Source organism: Salvelinus alpinus, chromosome 17, assembly GCF_045679555.1.
Source record: "Salvelinus alpinus chromosome 17, SLU_Salpinus.1, whole genome shotgun sequence".
NCBI lineage: Eukaryota > Metazoa > Chordata > Actinopteri > Salmoniformes > Salmonidae > Salvelinus > Salvelinus alpinus.
In genome coordinates, this window is record NC_092102.1 from 39,886,287 (window position 1) to 39,911,634 (window position 25,348).

At 43.2% G+C, this 25,348-nt stretch overlaps 1 protein-coding gene across 2 annotated transcripts; it reads right to left on the reverse strand.

Annotated features, from left to right (window-relative positions):
- Positions 1 to 604: 604 nt before the first annotated feature.
- Positions 605 to 25,231, reverse strand: top1b (DNA topoisomerase Ib). Of its 2 annotated transcripts, none has more exons than XM_071348915.1 (21): positions 25,084 to 25,231; positions 24,757 to 24,781; positions 22,177 to 22,267; positions 15,509 to 15,632; positions 15,161 to 15,219; positions 14,894 to 15,010; positions 14,567 to 14,630; positions 14,404 to 14,492; positions 13,791 to 13,906; positions 13,541 to 13,662; positions 11,041 to 11,163; positions 10,722 to 10,909; positions 9,046 to 9,190; positions 8,249 to 8,392; positions 7,891 to 8,076; positions 7,028 to 7,096; positions 5,321 to 5,435; positions 4,908 to 5,032; positions 4,601 to 4,695; positions 4,230 to 4,379; positions 605 to 2,057 (listed from the first exon to the last, which is right to left on the reverse strand). In XM_071348915.1, the coding sequence occupies exons 1-21, from the start codon at positions 25,114 to 25,116 to the stop codon at positions 1,955 to 1,957; spliced, it is 2,283 nt and encodes a 760-aa protein (XP_071205016.1). In that variant the 5' UTR covers positions 25,117 to 25,231; the 3' UTR covers positions 605 to 1,954. The 2 variants fall into 2 exon arrangements, with proteins under 2 accessions (XP_071205016.1, XP_071205014.1); XM_071348913.1 differs by having other exon boundaries at positions 4,908 to 5,035.
- Positions 25,232 to 25,348: the final 117 nt, after the last annotated feature.

Sequence of the window (25,348 nt, forward strand, 5' to 3'; positions counted from 1 at the left end):
CCCTCCTGTGGTCTCAGGAGGTACCGCAAATAAGTTTCAGTTTCATAAAGATGACAATGGCATGTGTTGAGTTGTGATTTCATTTCACTTTTCTTTCTAAACTGAGTGTACACATAGACCCATAAACAGGACAGGTCACCACAGCAGGAATACACAGCACAGACAGAAACTGTAGAGCCAACACAACACACAACAGCACAGCACGCAACCCTGTTACCTCCCCCCTCTCTCCCAAAGGACATAAGATCATTGAGAATTGTATTGCGACCACCACCCTGATTGGCCACTGTTAATTATCTGACAGGATTACATTTCTCTCTCTCTCTAAATGTATTGTGTGTTCTGATACACTATCCCATTGTGCTGTATTTTGGATTCAAGTCATTCAGAAACTTGAATTTAAGCTTGATGAACAAAATGAATTTGGCTGTGTATGATCCCAGAGTGACAACTGCTGGATAGTATGTAGAGTACATCACTGCCATAATGGGTCCTGTAGTTAATGATTGATCTTATTCATGTCAAATATCTTCCAGCATGTGATGTTTTAGTCATTACATAAGAAAATTTTACTTTAATCTCTCAGGGAAGGAAAGCAGTAGAATGATGAGTTGTATGTTTTATTCTCAAATAATCTACAAAGGCAAAATAATTAGCAAACAACAAACAAACTAAATGGCTAAAGGATGGTTAAAGGGTTATTAAGAAAGGCTATTGACTAGTTACATTAATGCTAAATAAGTGCTTAGTGGTAATAATGCTAATTTAATAATGTTACGTAAATGCTTATTCACATGAAACAATCATTTCATTGAGGACATATTTCTTCCACATTGTTTACAGCAGTACAAAAAAAAGAAACACCCTCAAATCTTTAATTAATGATAGATCTTTATGTAACAGTTGTTTTTGTTTTTGGCAAAATCCATATCCCTAACACATTTCTATTTTGCTCCTTTTAAAAGAGCAAGCAGTCATTTGTATCTACACAAAACAGGCACCAAAACAATACATTTTTATATAGCCATTTCTTCAAGTAACATACAGTGGAATCGTTTTCATTCAGCAAAATGTGTGAAAAGACATCTATCTACAGGTAGGGAGGCCTGGTGACAACACGAAAAATACACATCCTACAAAATACAGAATAACATACCAGTACGTACTGAAAACAGACAAGAAATATATACATCCCTGAAATAAACAGCAAAATGAAACCAATGAAAAACATTCACATTCTATGTGCTAGAATTACACGAGCATAGTGATTGGTTGCTTCTTATTCATCATCATCCATTATAAACATCATCCTCATATTCTTCTCCTCTCTTCATACAGATTTCAAAGTTCATAAATCATAAAATACGGTGCACTCATTCACAATTAAACACACACACACGCATACCACTGCTCTGTTTCTTTCCACAAGGTATGAAGGTGCTGCTCGTTAGGGAATTCTTTGATTAATTCATGAATATTTCAAAATATAGAATTTATCAATATATTTGATGACTAAGATATTGGAGCATAAATCAATAGAAAAAGCAGGCATTTACAGTTCTTCTATTAGCTAGCTGAAAATCACAGAAGCTGATAAGGTTGAAAGGTCAAGTTAACATGTTTTGGTCAAACACACTACTATACTTTGCACTGCAGTAAGACTCAGGGCGTGATCCCTGTTTGAATACTTGGCCAATGCACTATTTTATTCCTCATCACTGATTTGCATGTGATTGGATACGTGTAAGCAATGTTTCTACCATACTGCTTTAACCTATCAGATCTGCGTTCAATTCAAGGGAGGAAGGAAGGATACAGTACATGCTTCAAACAGGACCCTGGTCAATTGCAAAGAATGATCCCCATTTTACATGGTGGAATCAATCACATGAACGACACATACTTCTAAAATGAAACAATAATAAAATGTAGGGATAAAATGACAGAACAGGATCTAAAACTCGTAGTCCTCTTCAGCCATGTCGATGGCCCAGGCAAATTTCTCCCTCTGGGTTTTGTTGTAAATCTTCTCCATGGGAACGTCCCATTTCTTAACCCTGCAGAGGAGAGGAGGAGAGGAAGAGAGAAGGAGAGCAGGGCATTAGGAGAGAGAACTAAAGACATAGGAGGTAAAGCAAACAAAAGTATTGGGACAGTGACACATTTTTTGTTGTTTTGGCTACAGACACATAAATATCCTACCCCCAAGTCATGTTAATAACAGGGGAGGTTATGATATTTGTGTGTCTGTAACGTTCTAACTCATCATTATTCCCGATTCATTCAGGATTATCCGTAATCATGGTAGCACCCACATTAATGTAGAAGTGTTTAGAAACATACTCTAATCTTATCTACAATAAAAGTGACTTCTAAATGACAGAATACTTTATTAAATTAAATTTAAATGAATGGTAAATAATCTGAAACACAACCAAAACAAACAGCAAATGCATCCAACAAATGTATAAAGTCACAAGCTTGATGTAGTCATTGCGTGCTATGAATATGGGACCAAATGCTAAACGTTTGACTATGTTAATATACATATAAGTGAATTTGTCCCAATACTTTTGGTCCCCTAAAATGGGGGGTCTATGCCCAAAAAGTGCTGCAAATTCTAAACGGTTCACCCGATATGAATGAAAATAGCCTCAAATTAAAGCTGTCAGTCTGCACTTTAACCACATAGTCATTGTATAATTTCAATCCAGAGCCAAATTAACAACAAAATTGTCACTGTCCCAATACGTTTGTAGCTCACTGTATTTAAATCCCTCACACTCTCAATCACTGACAATGACTGTCCAAAGACAGTTGTCTTTTTTATTCATATTTCTTCCTTTTATCATTGAAGATTATATAAAATAATCTATTGGTCATGTAAGGGTGTGTGGGTGGAGGGCCCTCTGTAAGGGTGTGTGGGTGGAGGGCCCTCTGTAAGGGTGTGTGGGTGGAGGGCCCTCTGTAAGGGTGTGTGGGTGGAGGGCCCTCTGTCTAAGCCCTCCATTCATCCAGCAGCAGTAAGCTCTTTGGAGTGGTGTACTGTACTTAAGTAAAAATACTTTAAAGTACTACTTAAGTCGTTTTTTTGGGAATCTGTACTTTACTTTACTATTCATATATTAGTCAACTTTTACTGTTACTCATTCCTAAAGAAACAACATTTCGAAAGAAAATATGTACTTTTTACTCCCATACATTTCCCATGACACCAAAAAGTACTTGTTACAGTTCAAATGCTAAGGCAGGACAGAATTATGGTCCAATTCACACACCTATCAACCATCCCTAAGATCTCTGATCTGGCGGACTCACAAAAAAATATATACTGTGGTTGTGTTGGAGTGTTTTACTGTCTGTCCGTAAAAAATACAAAATAAAATTGTGCCATCTGGTTTGCTTAATATAAGGAATTTGATGTATAGCATTTTACTTTTCACAATTGTTTCATGTTGAATACTTGTTCCACCACTGTACTTAGGTACATTTAAAACCTGATACTTTTAGAATTGCACTCAAGTAGTATTTTACTGGGTGACATTCACTTTTACCTGAGTCATTTTCAATTAAGCTATCTTTACTTTTACTCAAGTATGAGAACTGAGTACTTTTCCCACAACTGGCTATTTGTTCCGGGCGGCCACGTCACATTGCCTCTACATGTGGAGGAAGAGCTCTGTGAGGGGACGCTCTCTGGCCCTACAAACAAACCCTATTGTTCCTCACGCTCACACACTTTTCCTTCTCACCCTTTCGTTCTCTTTTTCACTCTGCTTTCCCACAATGCACAAGCATTTCCTGCCTTCTGTCACCATTGGCGGCCACTAGTGACCCCACCACTACCCCCCCACCCACCCAAGACACACACCCACCCCCGCCTATGAAAACATTATATGTACCGTAGTTACCCTTATGTCAGGCTTACGTATGTAACTACTTTAGTAACAAATATATTCCTTAGTTTGTACCTGGTAACGTTAGACATTACTTACTTACTTATCGTGTAATTACAAGATAAATTACATGGTATCTGTGATAATTGTGAAGTAAATGTAATCTACTCTATGTAATGTGATCATTCCCCTGTCTGTCTGTCTGTCTGTCTGTCTGTCTGTCTGTCTGTCTGTCTGTCTGTCTGTCTGTCTGTCTGTCTGTCTGTCTGTCTGTCTGTCTGTCTGTCTGTCTGTCTGTCTGTCTGTCTGTCTGTCTGTCTGTCTGTTAGTTACCATGCCACAGAGATGCGTGGGTCCAGGTAGTTGAGTTTGGAGGTTCCCAGGGCGATCTGCTTGTTCTCCTCTCTGTCTGTGGCCTGCATCTGTAGCTTCATCAGCTGTTCCTCTATCCTCTGGACCGCTTTCCTCTTCACCTCCACCATCCTGAGGACACCACACAAGTCATTGATTAGTTGATTGATCGATCACTAGTTCTACCAAATTGGATTGGGGTAAGAAATGAGTAGAAACTTCCACCTATCTGCTGGCAAGGTGAGTCTATTGTCATTTGTATGCAGCACAAAGTACGTAGGGGAAGGGGCTAGCTAGGGGTTGACTTGGCATGGGGCGCTAGTCTGGTGTAGTTTCAGTAGAGCTGTACTCACTTTTTACTCTGGTCATCATGTGAGGCCTTGTGCTCTGTCTTGGCCCCCTTCAGCTGTTTCCTGGTGGCCGACAGCTGCTTCTGCTTCTCATCTATCTGAGAGCATTAAACACACACACACACACACACACACACACACACACACACACACACACACACACACACACACACACACACACACACACACACACACACACACACACACACACACAAGGTCATTACTGTGTATACTATGTGGGTACTGTGACAGCAAAAATATACATTTCAGTGCAAGTGGACAATAGAGACTTATTCTATTCTACTGTTACCTTGGTTTGCAGGTTCTGCATGGACTTCTCAAAGGTCTTAGGTGCAGCCCTCTGGTGGTTGCACAGTATAGCCACAGCCCGGTTGGCTCTGTTGTAGGACAGGATCTTAGCAGGAATGCTCTCATCTGCTGGAGACAGACACAGATACAGTGTTTACCATGCACTTTTCAAGGAAATATCTGGTAAATTGTGTAGGCTACCGCAACATAAAGTTGAACCAACTATTTGCTCACTGTTTGCTGCTGCCAATGTGATCTTTATTAAAGCTAGTAACACAGCAACAATAACATTTGCCCCGACATCAGGTTAGTAGAAGCAAACAGTGGGCAGACAACTTCATCCACTATTGGCTAGTGGACCTGTCACTCATGGGAGCAGTGTGTGTGATTGGCTGTCTGCGTGCTGTCACTCACGGCTGGTGAGCTCTTTGAGCTGCTGCTGCAGGGTGATGGAGGCATTGTACGTACGGAACACTTTGGCTGTCAGCCCGTCCATCAACTCCTGGAGGTGCTTATTCAGAATAGAGGTCTAGAGAAGAGGAGGAAGAGAAGGAACAGAGAAAGATATAAAGGCAGGGGGAGAGAGGTGAGTTTAGGGGAGATGAGGGAGAGAGAGAGAGGTGAGTTTATGGGAGACGAGGGAGAGAGAGAGAGGTGAGTTTAGGGGAGATGAGGGAGAGAGAGGTGAGTTTAGAGGAGATGAGGGAGAGAGAGAGAGGTGAGTTTAGGGGAGATGAGGGAGAGAGAGAGAGGTGAGTTTAGGGGAGATGAGGGAGAGAGAGAGAGAGAGGTGAGTTTAGGGGAGAGGAGGGAGAGAGAGAGGTGAGTTTAGGGGAGATGAGGGAGAGAGAGAGAGGTGAGTTTAGGGGAGATGAGGGAGAGAGTGAGAGGTGAGTGTAGGAGATGAGGGAGAGAGAGAAAGGTGAGTTTAGGGGAGATGAGGGAGAGAGAGAGAGGTGAGTTTAGGGGAGATGAGGGAGAGAGAGAGAGGTGCGTTTAGGGGAGATGAGGGAGAGAGAGAGAGGTGAGTTTAGGGGAGATGAGGGAGAGAGAGGGGTGAGTTTAGGGGAGATGAGAGAGAGAGGTGAGTTTAGAGGAGATGGGAGAGAGAGGGGGTGAGTTTAGAGGAGATGGGGAGAGAGGGGTGAGGTTAGAGGAGATGGGGAGAGAGGGAGAGGGCAGTGAGTTTAGGGGAGATGGGAGAGAGAGGGGGTGAGTTTAGAGGAGATGGGGAGAGGGCGGTGAGTTTAGAGGAGATGGGAGAGAGAGGGGGTGAGTTTAGAGGAGATGGGGAGAGAGGGGTGAGTTTAGAGGAGATGGGGAGAGGGAGAGGGCAGTGAGTTTAGGGGAGATGGGAGAGAGAGGGGGTGAGTTTAGAGGAGATGGGGAGAGTGGGAGGTGAGTTTAGGGGAGATGGGGACAGAGGGAGAGAGGGGGTGAGTTTAGAGGAGATGGGGAGAGAGAGAGAGGGCGGTGAGTTTAGAGGAGATGGGGAGAGAGAGAGAGGGCGGTGAGTTTAGGGGAGATGGGAGAGAGAGGGGTGAGTTTAGAGGAGATGGGGAGAGAGGGGTGAGTTTAGAGGAGATGGGAAGAGAGGGAGAGAGGGGGTGAGTTTAGAGGAGATGGGGAGAGAGGGGGTGAGTTTAGGGGAGATGGGGAGAGAGGGGTGAGTTTAGAGGAGATGGGGAGAGAGAGAGAGGGCGGTGAGTTTAGGGGAGATGGGAGAGAGGGGGTGAGTTTAGAGGAGATGGGGAGAGAGAGAGAGGGCGGTGAGTTTAGGGGAGATGGGAGAGAGAGGGGTGAGTTTAGAGGAGATGGGGAGAGAGGGGTGAGTTTAGAGGAGATGGGAAGAGAGGGAGAGAGGGGGTGAGTTTAGAGGAGATGGGAGAGAGGGGTGAGTTTAGGGGAGATGGGGAGAGAGGGGTGAGTTTAGGGGAGATGGGGAGAGAGGGAGAGAGGGGGTGAGTTTAGAGGAGATGGGAGAGAGGGGTGAGTTTAGGGGAGATGGGGAGAGAGGGAGAGCACATTTGAGACACTTATGTAGGACCTGTTTTATATTTGACTATTAGCCCTCAGTTCCTTCATTCACCCAGTATTAAGACCATAGGTTGTCTCTCTTACATTGAGTCTGTCGAAGAGGTCGTCCTCGGGCTGCTTATTCTCCAAGAAAAGCTGCAGGTTCTTAAACACCTGAGATAGAATACACAGGTTCATTTAAGAGGGAGTCTTGACATGTCTTATTCCTTATAAAATACACCAGTATTCTCGTACATTTGACTTTTAGGTTCAGATAAATAACCCTGACCAGGCTGGTGATCTAGTTATTCTCTTAGTTGTAATGTCTGATTCCTGCCAGAGGAGGGTGCCGTCATTGAGCAGGTTGTGTGTGTGTGTGTGTGTGTGTGTGTGTGTGTGTGTGTGTGTGTGTGTGTGTGTGTGTGTGTGTGTGTGTGTGTGTGTGTGTGTGTGTGTGTATGCCAGTAATAGCAGGAAACAGACCTCCCCCAGAGGCAGAGCTGACGGAAAGCACTTTAGGCCTGGATCACCTGTCTGTACAAACATCCTCTGAGCAGTGTGTGTCCGAACACACACACACACACACACACACACACACACACACACACACACACACACACACACACACACACACACACACACACACACACACAGGCAGGTGTGCGTACACAGGCAGATCATTTGTACATGACTAACACACGCTCCAGACATCTGTTAAATGCTCGCCCAACACAGACTAGACCACCCGATCAAATGGAAGGGATGAAATCTTAAACATCCCTTTAATTCTAAATCAATATCCTATTCTCTCCTTCCTCTTCTCTCCTCCCCCCTCCTCTGTTCTCCGTCTGTCCACCCTCTCCTCCACTCCTCCCCCTCTTCTCAATCTCTTCTGTGTTCCCCCTCCTCTCTTCTCCATCTGTCCCCTCTCTCCTCCACTCTTTCCTACTTTTCCCTCCTCTCCTCACCCTCTTCTCCACAGGCATCTTGTTGTAGTATCTGATGGAGTCTTTTCCCAGGAAGTCAAACTCCACCACGTATTCCTGGTCGTCCATCTTGGGGTACAGCTTGATGTGTTCCACCCTCAGGGAGCAGCAGCCAACCGTATCAGCCGTCTCCCCCTCCTCCTTCTCATTCCCCGCCCTCAAGGCCAGCTATAGGACACACAGGGTGGAGGACAGAGGTTGTGTTTGAGCATCCTCGAGTATTTAGGTATCCAACCTCAATCGAAAAGGCTTGGAGTGGTGAAAGCAGAAGGGCAGTAACTTTGCTCTCAACAATCCAGTCACAGCTAATAGATGTACTGTAACGTGTATTTCCCCTCACCTTGTCTATGAAGTAGAGAGCCACAGCTCTCTGTCTGACCCTCATCTCTTTAGACTTCCAGTCCTCTCTGTACTGGGCCCTCAGGCGGTCCACACACTTCTTCAGCCTCCGGGCCGTCTCATACTTCTGCCAGTCCTTCTCGCCCTACACACAGGCAGACACGGAACAGAGGCAGACACAGAACAGAGGCAGACACGGGACAGAGGCAGACACGGGACAGAGACAGACACGGAACAGAGACAGACACGGAACAGAGGCAGACACGGAACAGAGGCAGACACGGAACAGAGACAGACACGGGACAGAGACAGACATGGGACAGAGACAGACACGGAACAGAGGCAGACACGGAACAGAGACAGACACGGGACAGAGACAGACATGGGACAGAGACAGACACGGAACAGAGACAGACACGGAACAGAGGCAGACACGGAACAGAGACAGACAAGGGATAGAGACAGACACGGGAGAGAGACAGACACGGAACAGAGGCAGACACGGAACAGAGACAGACAAGGGACAGAGACAGACACGGAACAGAGACAGACACGGGACAGAGACAGACACGGAATAGAGACAGACACGGGACAGAGACAGACACGGAACAGAGGCAGACACGGAACAGAGACAGACACGGGACAGAGACAGACACGGAACAGAGGCAGACACGGAACAGAGACAGACACGGGACAGGGTCATGGTTAGGAGTTAGATCTTAGAGTTACCTTGATTCTGGAGCTGAAGTAAATGTACTTGTTAGGGTTAGGAGTGAGGAGGTTTAAGGTTGTCATTACCTTGATTCTGGAACTGGGGTTGAGCATGATGTACTTAATAGAACCCTGGATGTTCTCAGTCCACGACACCAGCCATGTGACTTTGTTGTCATGACGAACCTCCTTCCAGCGCGTGCCCTGGGGCGGCTTGGGGTGCTTGGAGTCTCTGAGGAGAAGAGGAGAGGGGCAGAGAGAAGGTTTGAAGAAGAATTAAGCAATACCTTGGATCAAAGAGACTGAGTGAGACAACTTGGGGAAGAGGGGTTGAGAGATGTAGTGTTTTAGCTGGTCTAAGAGGTAGGCCTAGTCCACGTGGGTTCACCCCAAATCCTTTAGGGCTTGAGGCCTTCAGACCTCTCGTAATGCATGAGATGGGATACTGAGGTTCCTCAAGGGAGTAAGGCTTCAATTGTGTTCTAAAGTCAAAGCTGATCCTGTTTTGACATTTCCTCTCCTGTGTACAACTATTACAGGACCGAGGTGAAAAACACAACAAAACAACGCCAAGCTGAGCAGGTAGATGGCCAGCTTGTCCTTTTATTGTTTCCACCACCGGACTGGGCTCGAGGCGACACACACATGCGTTTGCATGCACACACACACGTGCACACACGAACACACACACACACACACACACACACACACACACACACACACACACACACACACACACACACACACACACACATACACACAGACACACAATTGAGCCTGGGGCTACACAGACAGAGAGATGGCCTTTGACACAGACGGGGACACACGTAAACAACCATATGGCATGTTTAGGACCATCACACACACAAACACAAACCATGCACGGAAACTAGAAGAGCCAGGACAGGACAGAGCCAGGACAGGACAGAGCCAGGACAGGACAGCAAGCAAAGATACTTTTTACCCTGGATAAAAATAGCTGCAGCAATCACAACAAGGCAGATATGGAGGGGGAGATAAGAGGGGGGAGGGAGGGAGGCATACAGAGGAAGGAGGGAGAAGTGGGGGACAGACATACAGATGCGGGAGGAAGAAGGGAAGAGAGGGACAGACATACAGCAGGGAGAGGAGGTATAAGGGAGAAGGGGGTGGGATAAGAGAGAGAACAGAGGAACATAACAATGGCGCAGAGGGGTGGAGGACTCATTTACATAAAAACACACACGCACAATAAGAAATCCCGTCACCGTAGAAAAACAAGTGTGTGATGTCAGGAACATAAAACTCCCACAAAACACAATGTCCCAATAACATGTTCTCTTCTCACGAGACATAGGTTCACACCCTTACACATGATGCCGATAGAATCTATACAGGAGCAGGCACAACTTGGCAATTCAATGTGATTGTTGCAGGCCTCAATAGCGTACCACTCAAATATATAGTGGTATACAGGGACCTCTTGTGGTAGGAACACAAAACCTCTTGGTGATCCATAGAATTTTTTAATTTTTAAATTTAACTAGGCAAGTCAGTTAAGAACAAATTCTTATTTACAATGACGGCCTAGGAACAGTGGGTTAACTGCCTTGTTCAGGGGCAGAACGACAGACTTTTGCCTTGTCAACTCTGGGATTTGATGTAGCATTTCGGTTGCTAGTCCAACGCTCTAACCACTTGGCTACCGTTCTACCAACAATCCCTCGCAATGCTCATTCATCACCCTCTTTCCAACTGATGATGATGAAGATGGGGAGACTCACTTGCTGCAGTTGATAATGATGTCTTCAGGGCGGATGCGGCGTTTCAGCATGCCCATCTTTGGGTGGTCCCCACGCCCCCTGAACAGACCGGGAGGCTCGATGCGGAAGTTTCCAATTCGCTCCTTATGGTTGTCCATCACACAGAAACCATACTCCTGGAGGATACGCTCATTCTCCTCTTTGATTTTCTGGAAAACGTTGGAATAACATTGGAGAACGTTGGAGGGTGTGCGAGTTGTAGACGTGTGTACTGTATGTGTACTGTATGTGTGTGTCTGTGTGTGTGCGCGCGTGTGCACATGTTGGTTCAGGGCCTCACCAGTTTCTCATCTTTGGACATCTGTTTCCGGGCCTCTGATTGGGCCTTGAAGTACTCGCTTATCTCCGTGAAGTTACACTTGTTTATATCTGTGATCTTTGACTTCTCCTCCGATGTCATTTCCTGGGGTTAAAGGACAGAATAAAATTTTATTTATACAGAGGATCAACTGAGACTAAGGTCTCATTTGCAGTAGAGCCCTGTTTTCAATACAAAGAAAAAACATGGACATTATGAAAAACAATCACAATTAACATTTAAAAGATCAGAAATCTATTTTTTTAATGGCCCAAGAGGCACTAGAACATCCATTCTAACAGTTTTTTGTAAATTGTTCCACATGTAAGGTGTAGCATATCTGAAGTGTAATGTAATTCATTGACATCGTTTTAGAATGAGTAACTCTATAAGAGATCAAAGATGTCAGATAAATTGGAAATATTTGCATTAACGCTTTATAGATAATTAACATAAAATGCTGCTCTCTTCTGGAGGTTAAAGAGGCCCAACCTACTTCTAGATATCAGGAACAGTGGTGAGTTTTAAAACCAGAGCCAGTAATGAACCTCAGGGCACAATGATATACAGCATCCAAGTGTCAACGCTGCAGCATGCATGTAAATAACACCCCCATAATCCAATACACACATAAAGGTAAAGGTTGCCTGCCCTTTCCCATCTGGACAAAAGGAACACTTATGTGAGAATGCTATTCATTGACTACAGCTCAGCGTTCAACACCATAGTGCCCACAAAGCTCATCACTAAGCTAAGGATCCTGGGACTAAACACCTCCCTCTGCAACTGGATCCTGGACTTCCTGACGGGCCGCCCCCAGGTGGTGAGGGTAGGTAGCAACACATCTGCCACGCTGATCCTCAACACTGGAGCTCCCCAGGGGTGTGTGCTCAGTCCCCTCCTGATCTCCCTGTTCACCCACGACTGCATGGCCAGGCACGACTCCAACACCATCATTAAGTTTGCAGACGACACAACAGTGGTAGGCCTGATCACCGACAACGACGAGAGAGAGAGAGAGAGAAAGAGGACCGAGCACACCCCCATTCTCATCGACGGGGCTGTAGTGGAGCAGGTTGAGAGCTTCAAGTTCCTTGGTGTCCACATCAACAACAAACTAGAATGGTCCAAACACACCAAGACAGTCGTGAAGAGGGCACGACAAAGCCTATTCCCCCTCAGGAAACTAAAAAGATCTGGCATGGGTCCTGAGATCCTCAAAAGGTTCTACAGCTGCAACATCGAGAGCATCCTGACTGGTTGCATCATTGCCTGGTATGGCAATTGCTCGGCCTTTGACCGCAAGGCACTACAGAGGGTAGTGCGTACGGCCCAGTACATCACTGGGGCTAAGCTGCCTGCCATCCAGGACCTCTACACCAGGCGTTGTCAGAGGATGGCCCTAAAAATTGTCAAAGACCCCAGCCACCCCAGTCATAGACTGTTCTCTCTACTACCGCATGGCAAGCATTACCGGAGTGCCAAGTCTAGCACAAAAAGGCATCTCAACAGTTTTTACCACCAAGCCATAAGACTCCTGAACAGGTAATCAAATGGCTACCCGGACTATTTGCATTGTGTGCCCCCCCAACCCCTCTTTTACGCTGCTGCTACTCTCTGTTAATCATATATGCATAGTCACTTTAACTATACATTCATGTACATACTACCTCAATTGGGCCGACCAACCAGTGCTCCCGCACATTGGCTAACCGGGCTATCTGTACTGTGTCCCGCCACCCACCACCCGCCACCCGCCAACCCCTCTTTTACACTACTGCTACTCTGTTCATCATATATGCATAGTCACTTTAACCATATCTACATGTACATACTACCTCAATCAGCCTGACTAACCGGTGACTGTATGTAGCCTCGCTACTTGTATAGCCTCGCTACTGTATATAGCCTCTCTACTGTTATTTTTCTTTTTACTGTTGTTTTATTTCTTTACTTACCTATTGTTCACCTAATACCTTTTTTGCACTATTGGTTAGAGCCTGTAAGTAAGCATTTTACTGTACGGTCTACACCGGTTGTATTCGGCGCACGTGACAAATAAACTTTGATTTGATGTGGTTTGAACCATTTTCTTTCAAATAACAAATGATAAACAGGCTTTGTTTCTGTAAAAGAAAACGATTTTGAACTTCAACTTTCTTACCAGCTCAGATATGTGTTTTGAAAGACAACTTGTCATCTAGCCATATACCAATATATTTATAATAAGGAACTAGTTCAGACTAGTAATTTAATAGTAATTTAGATGTAAATTATGTAGTCTAGAGAAGAGCATATCTTTTGTTTTGTTAGCATTCAGCACCAACTTGAGATCAGAAAGTGTCTTCTGCAGTACCAGAATTTGAAAATGCTTGGCCAATAGTAGGTGCAATGGAGTATAACACAGTATTCCATGGGGCATAACTCAACTAATATCTGTCTGAACGTTCCACTAGATGAAACAGAGCAGCCATGTACCTACCTTTCTCCAGTCCTTGTAGAAGTTCTTCCTAAACATTTCCTTGGTTGTGTACTCATGGTCCAGCATCTTAGCAAAGAACGTAGCCACCTCCTCTGCAGGGGCACTTAGTCTCAGGAGCTTACCTGGGGCATAGAAAGATTGAGCACATAAAATATGACTTGTCTTTCGGAGAGACATGGTGATATCATCATATCAAAAATATAATCTAACCACCTAAACATAAAGTGTGAATCTATATGGACTCACTCACCATCGTAGAAAAACCTGACATGGCCAGGTAGGGGTTCGTATGGAGGAGCAAGAACAGGTCCCTTGTGTTCCAGAAACTTCCATTTGGAGCCATCAGTAGATCTCTCCTCCTCCCACCTAAAATGGATGGATGACAAAATGTGTAGGAGAAAAATAACAAGTAAACAGTAGAAGGACTGTAGATTTTTGTTTTTTTAGAGTACCCACAACCATTTAGTGATTGTATTTATAGGAATCAACCATCCCAAACATCTCACTATTTTGTGATTGTATCTGCAGGAATCAACCAATCCTCCCAAACATCTCACCAATTAGTGATTGTATCTGTAGGAATCAACCAATCCTCCCAAACATCTCACCATTTTGTGATTGTATCTGCAGGAATCAACCAATCCTCCCAAACATCTCACCATTTTGTGATTGTATCTGTAGGAATCAACCAATCCTCCCAAACATCTCACCATTTTGTGATTGTATCTGTAGGAATCAACCAATCCTCCCAAACATCTCACCATTTTGTGATTGTATCTGTAGGAATCAACCAATCCTCCCAAACATCTCACCAATTAGTGATTGTATCTGTAGGAATCAACCAATCCTCCCAAACATCTCACCATTTCCACTTCTCCTCTGTTTCCTTCTTGGCTTTCTTGCCATCCGCTCCAGCTTTCTTGTCTTTTGTCTTCTTCTTGGGTTTTATGTCCTGAACGAGACAAAAACGAGTGTGAACAAGGGTGAGGAAAGAGTGTCCAACCTCAGCTGAGAACCTCAACTCACCTCTTCCTCCTGTTTTCTCTTCTTGCCATTCTCTGTCTTGATCTTTTTGGGCTTGTATTCAAATCTGAACAAAATACAACCATCAGATGAAACATGATTTGTTTTATCTAGGTTTAATTTGATCACTTTCATTTAAAAAATGCATTAATGAACTATTTATATGCAGCGTACGTAATATTTATGTGTGAGTATGCACACATAAGTGTTAGTGTTTTTGTATTAGTTTCTAATCTGTTTGTCTTCCTGATTGGCTCAACAGGCATGGCTAACAAACCTTAGCATACTGCACCAAGAGTTAATGAGCCTTAGAACGTTGTGGATACTCACTCCTCCTCGTCTCTCTCTCTCTTCAGAGTCTTGTTGTGTTTGGGAGAGGGGTACAAGCCGTTGTCCTCCTCTGGTTCACTCTTAATGGCAGGAGGGCTGGGGCTGTTCCACATCTCCCTGTAGGACACATTACAGTGTTAAAGGTGCAATCCATAGATATTCATAAAATGTACAGTATCTGCCTTCTACACCCATAGTTGTTTACACTACTACTTGTAGTTACAATTAAAAATAAAATAGAACAATCAATTCTATATTCCCATTTACCTCGCATGACCATTTTCTTTCTCCTTCTTGGGCTTGCCTTCAACATGGGAGGATTTGACCTGCGAGAAACAGACAAACTGGCTGGGAATTGTAGTCTACTAGTAGAGTCACTGTGACATCTGAGATCTAGCTTTTCTGATAGAAAAGCTCTATACCCCTCAAACTCAACTGTGGACCTCAAAGCCAGTTCCACTGCATGTTTTCATTGTTCCCCTCTAATCACAAACATATTTAGACCTGGGACACCAGGTGGGCGCAATTAATTATCAGGTAGAACAGAAAAACAGCTGGCTCCGGACCTCATAGGGTCAGAGTTGAATAACCCTGCTCTATACGGAGAAAACAAACCTCTCTTTTCTCTCTGTCTTTCTCCTTCTGTTTCTCCCTGTGCCTGTCGACACTCCCGTCGCTGTGCTTCAACCTCTCCTTCTCCTTGTCTCTGTGCTTCTTCTCAGAGTGCTCCCTGTGTTCACTGAGAGATGGACAACACATGAGAGGTCAGGGGTTAGGGGTCAATGGACAGGGGTCAGACACAGGAAAGCTATACAAACACAAATTGATTCAGACCACAGAGACTACAACACACAACCTGGATGAACACAGAACATATCAAAGAAGGCAAAGAAGTCAACGTAATAAAGACTTTTAAAATGTAGATTGCAAATGGAGGGCTTGTTTGTTTTGTCTACAGCTTTCTGTTTCACTGAATAGACTACGCAATTGACGCGGCAAGTAGCCTTGTCGTTTTTTAAAAACTTTTGTAGGCTTTTTGAATGGTCTTCAATGGCAAAAAACATAGTGCAACAGTCTTCTGCGCAAAAACTTAATGAAAGGCATTTGAAATAATTTATTGATATAAGGTGCATTTGGAAAGTGTTCAGACCCCTTGACTTTTTCCACATTTTGTTACGTTATAGCCTTATTCTAAAATGAATTAAATAGTTTTTTCCCCCTCATCAATCTACACACAATACCCCATAATGACAAAGCAATTAAAAGTAAAAAATGTGAAAATCACATTTACATAAGTTTTCAGGCCCTTTATTCAGAACTTTGTTGAAGCACCTTTGGCAGCGATTACAACCTCGAGTCTTCTTGGGTATGATGCTACAAGCTTGGCACACCTGTATTTGGGGAGTTTCTCCCATTCTTCTCTGCAAATCCTCTCAACCTCTGTCAGGTTGGATGGGGAGCATCACTGCACATCTATTTTCAGGTCTCTCCAGAGATGTTCAATCAGGTTTTCATCAAGGATCTCTTTGTCCTATGCTCCGATCATCTTTCCCTCGATCCAGACTACCACCATGCTTCACCGTAGGGATGCTGCCACCACCATGCTTCACCGTAGGGATGCTGCCACCACCATGCTTCACCGTAGGGACGGTGCCAGGTTCCCTCCAGATGTGATGCTTAGCATTCAGGCCAAAGAGTTCAATCTTGGTTTCATCAAACCAGAGAATCTTGTTTCTCATGGTCTGAGAGTCCTTTAGGTGCCTTTTGGCAAACTCCAAGTGGGCTGTCATTTGCCTTTTACTGAGTAGTGGCTTCCGTTTTGGCCACTCTACCATAAAGGCCTGATTGGTGGAGTGCTGCAGAGATTGTTGTCCTTCTGGAAGGTTCTCCTATCTCCACAGAGGAACTCTGGAGTTCTGTCAGTGTGACCATCGGGTTCTTGGTCACCTCCCTGACAAAGGCCCTTCTCCCCCGATTGCTCAGTTTGGCTAGGCGTCCAGCTCTAGGAAGAGTCTTGGTGGTAACAAACTCCTTCCATTTAAGAATGATGGAGGCCACTGTGTTCTTAGGGACCTTCAATGCTGCAGAATTGTTTTGGTACCCTTCCCCAGATCTGTGCCTCGACACAATCCTATCTTAGACCTCTAAGGACAATTCCTTGGACCTCGTGGCTTGGTTTTTACTCTGACCTGCACTGTCAACTGGGGGACCTTATATTGACAGGTGTGTGTCCAATCAATTGAATTTACCACAGGTGGACTCCAATCAAGTTGTAGAAACATTTCAAAGATTATCTATGGAAACAGGATGCACCTGAGCTTAATTTCGAGTCTCATAGCAAAGGGTCCGAATGCTTATGTAAATATGTATTATTTTACATTTTTTGTATAAATTTGCAAAAATTAAACAAACAAAAAATGTTTTCGCTTTGTCATTATGGGGTATTGTGTGTAGATTGATGAGGGGAAAAAAACAACTTTATCAACTTAAGAATAAGGCTGTAAGTCAAGGGGTCTGAATACATTCTGAATGCACTTTAACTTATATGACCACGTTTTCATGAATTGTATTATATAATCTTCAAGCCCATTCAAAAGACCAGAGACATGAACAAGGAAGTACGACGTATGAAACGTGTCACTTGCACACAGTATTCCTGACTGAAACCATAGCCATTCTGTGTCACAGACAACATTCAAACTCTCTCTCTGACAAATTTCCCAAGGTATTTGCTATAAATTATAATGTGTTCTCAGTGAACTTACATAGACACATATGAGCTAAATAAATACACAAATCCCAGGTATCCTCAAAAACTCTTAAAAGCATGATTTTCTTTATCTAGCATTACTGCCCAGACATAACCTCAAAAGCATAAGACCCACATTGTGCCAAATATCAATTGGAAAATGTTTTCATAACAAGTACAAGTGGGAACACTTTGTTTCAGAAAGGGTACTCATGCCTATGGATGTTAGCAGAGAGCGAGAGAGCGAGAGAGGGGGGTAGTGAGAGAGAGGGGCGGTAGAGAGAGGGGGGTAGAGAGAGGGAGAGAGAGAGGGGTAGAGAGAAAGGGAGAAAGAGAAAGAGAGAGAAGGGGTAGGGAAAGATGGAGAGTGAGATAAAGTAATTTCTGTGAAAATCATGCATTGATGTCCTAGATGTCCTAGAGAACTAGGTAGAAGACATACAGTACCTTCAAAAAGTATTCATACCCCCTGACTTATTCCACATTTTGTTGTGTTACAGCCTGAATTAAATATCACCCATCTACACACAATACCCCATAATGACAAAGTGAAAACATGTTTTTAGAAATGTTAGCAAATTTATTGAAAATGAAATGCAGAAATATATCATTTACATTAGGATTCACACCCCTGAGTCAATACTTTACTTTGCAATACCTTTGGCGGTGATTACAGCTGTGAGTATTTTTGGGTAAGTCTCTAAGAGCTTTGTCAACATGGATTGTACAATATATGCCCATTATTCTTTCTAAAATTATTCAAGCTCTGTCAAGTTGATTGTTGATCATTGTTAGACTGCCATTTTCAAGTCTTCCCATAGATTTTCATGCCGATTTATGTCAAAACTGTAACTACGTCAGAAACAATAAATGTCATATTGATAAGCAACTCCGGTGTAGATTTGGCCTTGTGTTTTAGGTTATTGTCCTGCTGAAAGATGAATTAGTCTCCCAGTCTGTTGGAAAGCAGACTGAACCAGGTTTTCCTCTAGGATTTTGACTGTGCTTATAGCTGTATGTTTCTTTTTATCCCAAACAAAACTCCCTTGTCCTTTCCGATGACAAGCATACCCATAGCATGATGCAGCCACCACCATGCTTGAAAATATGAAGACTGGCACTCAGTGATGTATTGTGTTGGATTTGCCCCAAACATAACACTTTGTATTCAGGGCAAAAAGTTAATTTCTTTGCTATATATTTTGCAGTATTACTTAAGTGCCTTCTTGCAAACAGGATGCATGTTTTGGAATATTTTTATTCTGTAGAAGCTTCCTTCTTTTCATTCTTTCATTTAGGTTAGTATTGTGGAGTAACTACAACGTTGTTGATCCATCCTCAGTTTTCTCATATCACAACCATTAAACTCTGTGTTTTAAAATCACCATTGGCTCATGGTGAAATCCCTGAGCAGTGTCCTTCCTCTCTGAGTTAGGAAAGACGCCTCTATCTTTGTAGTGATTGGGTGTATTGATACACCACCCAAAGCTTAATGAATAACTTCACCATGCTCAAAGGGATATTCAGCATCTGCTTTTTAACATTTTTACACATCTACTAATCGGTGCCCTTCTTTGCGAGGCATTGAAAAACCTCCCTGGTCTTTGTGATTGAACCTGTGCTTGAAATTCACTATTCGATTGAGGGACCTTACAGTTAAATGTATGTGTGGGGTAGAGATGGGGCAGTCACTGCCATAACAAGTGTAGATCAGGGACTCAGAAGAAAGCCATTATGAGGGTTTGTGCTCAGGCTATAATGAAAGAAGGCAGGTGCGTGGGAGAGAATATACCTGTAGAGTTTAAAAAGTACTCACACTCAAAACCACGAAAAGGAATTACCCAAGGAGGCCGAGATGCAAAAATAATATAATTCATTTAATCCATGCTTGAAAGAATACAATACCACACTGCCAGGTCTCTGACCTTCTCCCGATAGGTTGTCTCATCGTTGTCGGTGATCAGGCCTACCAGTGTTGTGTTGTCGGCAAACTTAATGATGGTGTTGGAGTCGTCCTTGGCCACGCAGGAAGGGACTAAGCACCCACCCCTGAGGAGCCCCCGTGTTGAGAATCAGCATGGCAGTTGTTGCCTACTCTTACCACATGGGGGCGGCCCGTTAGGAAGTTCAGGATCCAGTTGCAGAGGGAGGTGTTTAGTCCCAGGGTCCTTAGCTTAGTGATGAGCTTCGTGGGCACTATGGAGTTGAACGCTAAGCTGTAGTTAATGAACAGCATTCTCAGATAGGTATTCCTTTTGTCCTTTTGTTCATCAGCACTGATGAAGGCATAAGGCCGAAACGTATGCTCCGTTTATTTTCTATTTTATTTAGCACCTTGCACTTTCACTTTTAGTATTCTTTCGAGCATGGATTAAATTAATTATATTATTTAGTACTTTGAGTACTGTTTGTTCAGTGACACACAATCTCAATATAATCAATTTTAAATTCAGGCTGTAACTCAACATAATGTGGAAAAAGTCAATGGGTGTGAATAGTTTCTGAACCAGTGGAGGCTCTCAGAGGAGGAAGGGGAGGACCCCCCCCCCCCTCAGTGAATTTCAGAAAAATAAAAATAGTTATCCTTTTTAAAACTATACTAAATACATTCACGTCACCAAATAATTGAATAAAACACACTATTTTGCAATGAAGGTCTAAAGTAGCCTCAACAGCACTCTGTAGGGTAGCACCATGGTGTAGCCGGAGGACAGCTAGTTTCCGTTCTGCTCTGGGTACATTGACTTCAATACAAAACCTAGAAGGCATGTGGTTCTGACCCTCTTCCATAGACTTACACAGTAATTATGACAACTTCCGGAGGACGTCCTCCAACCTATCAGAGCACTTGCAGCATAAATTGACATGTTGTCCACCGAATCAAAGGATCAGAGAATGAATCTATTACTGAATGCATAAGCTACAGCTAGCTAGCACTGCAGTGCATAACATGTGGTGAGTAGTTGACTCAAAGAGAAAGACAATAGCTGAACAGTTTTTAACAAATTAATTTCTTAAACAATTAAGGAGAAGCAGCTACCTAAAGTAGACATATTTCATTGTATTTTCCCCCCCCACTTTCACTTACTTAGCTAACCAATACATCTCAAAATAGCCTGCGGGTAGGGGTGTTGGGCCAGTAACCGAAAGGTTGCTGGATCGAATCCCCGAGCTGACAAGATAAAAATCTGTTGTTCTGCTCCTGAGCAAGGCAGTTAACCCACTGTTCCCCGGGTGCCGATGACGTTGATGTCGATTAAGGCAGCCACCACACCCACCTCTCTGAAAACACATTTCAGTTGAATGCATTCAGTTGTATAACTGACTAGGTATCCCCCTTTCCCATCTAGCTAGTTTAGCCTACTCAAACACCCGGCTCAAACAGAGAGGCATGCTATGTTAGCTAGCTGGCTATGACTATCCAACACTGGAACTCTTCCAATTCAAAGTAAGCTTTTGATTTTATAAATGTATTGCCACTGGGGCCCGACGGTGTAACTGCTAAATTGCTTGCTGTACACTGTACTGCGTGATTGTAGTGGGTTAGTTCTAGTAGCTATGTTGATTATGTCATTAGCTAATATAGTGACAATTATGTAGATTGTGTGTAGCGGTTAGCATTCATGAAGGTTTGGCTTGTTAATTTTTGTCACAGACTGGTGATGTGAAGGGCACTGAAGTCCACAACCGAAGGGAAAAGGTGAGAGGAAGAGAGAGCATAGATGCGATAAGGAATTATACAACAATCAAAGGGATCATGCTGTTTGTATGTGGCTGCTATGAAAGTAAACCGTGTTTGAGTGTGATCAGGGGCGTATTCATTCTGCCGATTCTGTTGAAAAACATTTCTCAAATGGAAGAAACAGGGATAAACATAACTGAATTTGTACAATAGAAACTTTGGTTTGGAGCTCTTGGACTAATGATTACACCCTAGATCAGCTAGATGCTGGCAAGAGTGTGCAAGGCAGTATTGAATGTGTCAATGTCTGTCACCTTGATTACTCAAAAATAAATTGACCTGTGTTGTAAACTTTCATCCATAGGCTAAGTTGTAGCAACCTCATGATGAATGTAGAGAAATTTTTGTATCATGTAGTAGCCTAAACTTATCAATGTTACACTGAGCTGGGTGAATGGAATATGAATGATATTCATCCAATATGCTGTAATAAGGCCATGCTCATAAAACCAAAATGTCCTCCCTCATCTTAAATGGCTCCGACCGCCACTGTTCTGAAGGCATAGTACAACAGCACAGAGACAGCATAGGGGCAGCATAAGAAATTAAGATATCCTGTTGAATGATGTAATGTGGTGTTGTCTTATGGTCTTGTACAACACAAAGTTATGGTCAGCAATGGCAGTATACTCAGAACTCTCCCACAGACCAAATGAAAAGGGAAATGAGAAGGAATGAGAGATGGAGAACAAGACGGAAAGACTTCTGAGAAACCCTCAGCGGGATGGAGATGACTGGCAAAAGGAAGCAAAAAGAGAGAGAGACAAAGAGAGGAGGGGAGAGGGAACATACCTGCTGCTGTGCTTGGCTTTATCTCTCTCCTTGTCTTTCTTGTGTTCTTTGCGCCTGTGTTCTTTGTGCTTGTCCTTGTGTTTGTGAGCGTCTGGGACAAAGTTAGAGATTGACTTGCTTAGTAGAGATCCCCCAGACAATAGGAACTGTAACAGCACAGTGTAATCTGAGCATGTTGTGGCCCTCGGTGGTCTAGTGTATGGATAAGCTCATGTCTTCAACGTCACATAGTAATGAATACAAACTGCAGGTTCAACAAATAGAATCACTTCTTATACCGCAAGGGTGTTCAATATTAAACATCAAACAGCCCCTAACCAAGCCTCTTTAGTGCCACATTTTCTTTCAAATTAGTTGGCTGGATTATTAAGTTACTGTGTAGTTACTTTGTAATTACACCACAATTAAAAGCTTAAACGGTATCGTACCATTTAATGTGAAGAATGACCTGTAAAATCAAGTACGTAAACAAGACTGGGTAATTGAAAGTCAAAACCCCCCTTGCATATCTCTCCCTACCTGTCTAAACTCAGAATGAGATCCCACAGGGAGTGTCAAAGAGAAACAAAGTGGGTCCAGGGGAGTGGGGATGGGAGGGAGGTTCACACATCTAGGTGGGTCTACTTTCCTACAATGGAGGCTGCATATCTCTGTTATTAGACCAAAACATGAGAGATCCATACTGCTGCTGCCCTGTCTCAACACGCACCCCAGACATCTAGACCTGAACCACCCGCACACACATGCCTGCATGTTCTCTGTTGATAGAAACATCACAACTGGCTGGGTCTTGTGAGACACACGTTGAACTCACATGTAACCCTAGACCTAAGGTCAGTGGTGTAGTGGAGGGTAAACGCATACAACGTTGTTTACGCACCTTTTTTTATTTTGGGTGAGCGTTTACACACCTTTTGTGGAAAAATGCATTGAAAGTATAGGGAGCGTTACCTCTGTAATCCAGTCTTGCAATCAGCATTTACCCACCATTTTTTTACCACTACATCACTGTCTAAGGTAAAATCTTAAATCAGAGGTCTTCAACCTTTTCTTGACCAGGGACCCCCGGCTAGGCAAACAGGCGACCCAGGGACCCCCATCATATGTCTGATCTTGAAGTAAATTATAGTGGCAAGAAGTAATCGAAAATGTACAATTAATAGTTTTTAATTGTTTTGACCTTCCCACATAATTGGAAGAGGAAGTGTACAAGTCAAGAAAGCTTACCAGCAGCCAGTGGCACTTTTCAAAGCGGGTGCTTTTTCAAAGCCTATGTCAGATACTCCAGTGAGTGTAATTAGCTCAATATTAGGAGAATAGAAATAAAGTTGAAATAAGAACTAATATATTCTCCTATTTTCTACTGTAGGTTTGTAATTCAAAATGTATTTATTCTGTTGTTGCAAGCGATATTCATGAAAACATTTCAATAAAAACATGTATTTTCGCAGACCCTCTGCAGTACCATGGCAAACTCCTGGGGGGCCACAGACCCCAGGTTGAATACCCCTGTCTTAAATGATAGGATACCCTTTTCCTCTAGAGGTGCACAATAGTCTATGTGTCGCTGGTGAGAAGTAGTGCACTAGATTAAGAATAACAGGTTATAATTTGAGACGGTCTATGATTCCTCAATAAGTAAAATTTGGGCCATCTCTTTTGGGTGACTAATTTTTTAAAATCCCCCCTGAACAAAAGTGGGAAAAACTTCCAATTTGTGGTGGCTTTGTCAGAGGGTGGGCCCACATAACTGTCAGTCTTGAGCTTGAACGTCACCTTGTGGCGTCCCTCTGTCATGGCAGTTAAATAACGGGTAGGGGGTTATTGTCATAGGAAACAATAATATGCTCCCACTACTATATCTCTGTCCCATTTCCATGACTGTTTAATTATAAAACTAATGAAATGTTGAGTTGTCAGAGGTGTGTGCACTTGATTCTCCCCCTCCTCCCCCCTTTTTAAATATATGTTATTACAGTATTATTGTGCTGGCAGAATTCCAGTATAATTTCTAAAAACCATGCCCAAAGTTGACTAACAAATGCAACAAGCTATAACAACATTTAAAACATATATTTGTAATAAAGCAACTATCTTTGACAGATGAAATGTAGTGGCAGTAATGTCTGCAGCGATTGTACCAGGAGCCATGGGGTGGGAGAGGCCGATGAACTCCCAGCTCTAGCCTCCATATCACCGCCAACTGTTCTATCAGTGCTCGGCGCACTGGCTGCTAGACAGAGAAAAAGAAAATGGCGCAGAGACTAAGTCCTAAACCCCCATTTCACTACTTTCGGCTCAAAAATTATACATTGTTGCACCACAACATAAACAAACAATGGTCTATTTGAGAAACACGGTGTAAAGCGCTGCCAGAATTTACCCTCAGATCGCAATATTATATATCGAAAGGGTAATTTTGAGGCCCTCTTTTTGAACAATAGACACAAGAGAGTGGAGGAGAAGGGACTTAGTCTCTGGGACGCCATTTCTGTCCTTTAAAAACTAACAGGAGTAGACGAATGAAGATCACAAGCAAAACCATGATCAATATTTTTTTTGCCGTTAAAAACAACTTACCATTGGCTCGAGACCCAGAATTGACCTGCAAAATTTTAAAAATATATTAAATTAATGTTTATATTTTCTGAATGCCGGTAGAAAGGAGAATGTCAAGTTTCATACAGGGAAATATGAGAAATTCTACACAAAGCCCAGCGATCGCTTGTGATATTTATAACAAAGTTGCTACTTGAAAGACAACTAATGCAACTTGTTAACATTGCATGGACACAATCGATAGGCTATCACATTAATGTAATTTTATCATTATCTAGTCAACCAAACCAACTGTCACATAATGCAAATAACCAGCTACCTACATCTCGTTCAGCATAATAACACTACCTGCGAGTCTCTTTCACCGTGATCCCCGCTCATTGTCTTGTAAAGCCAAATGCACAAGTCAGAGATGCCCAAGGTAAGAAGATGAGGTTGACAGAGTAGTCTGGATAGACTGTGGAATGGAGTCGTTGCGCACCGGGCTAAGTCCGAATTCTCTGCAACTGCGCATGCTCGAATTTAAATAATGAAAAATAAATGTTTTCTACTGTCCTGCATGGTTCCTCCCTACAATAGTTAAAGTTCCCTGATTTGTCGTAAAATCTCTCTA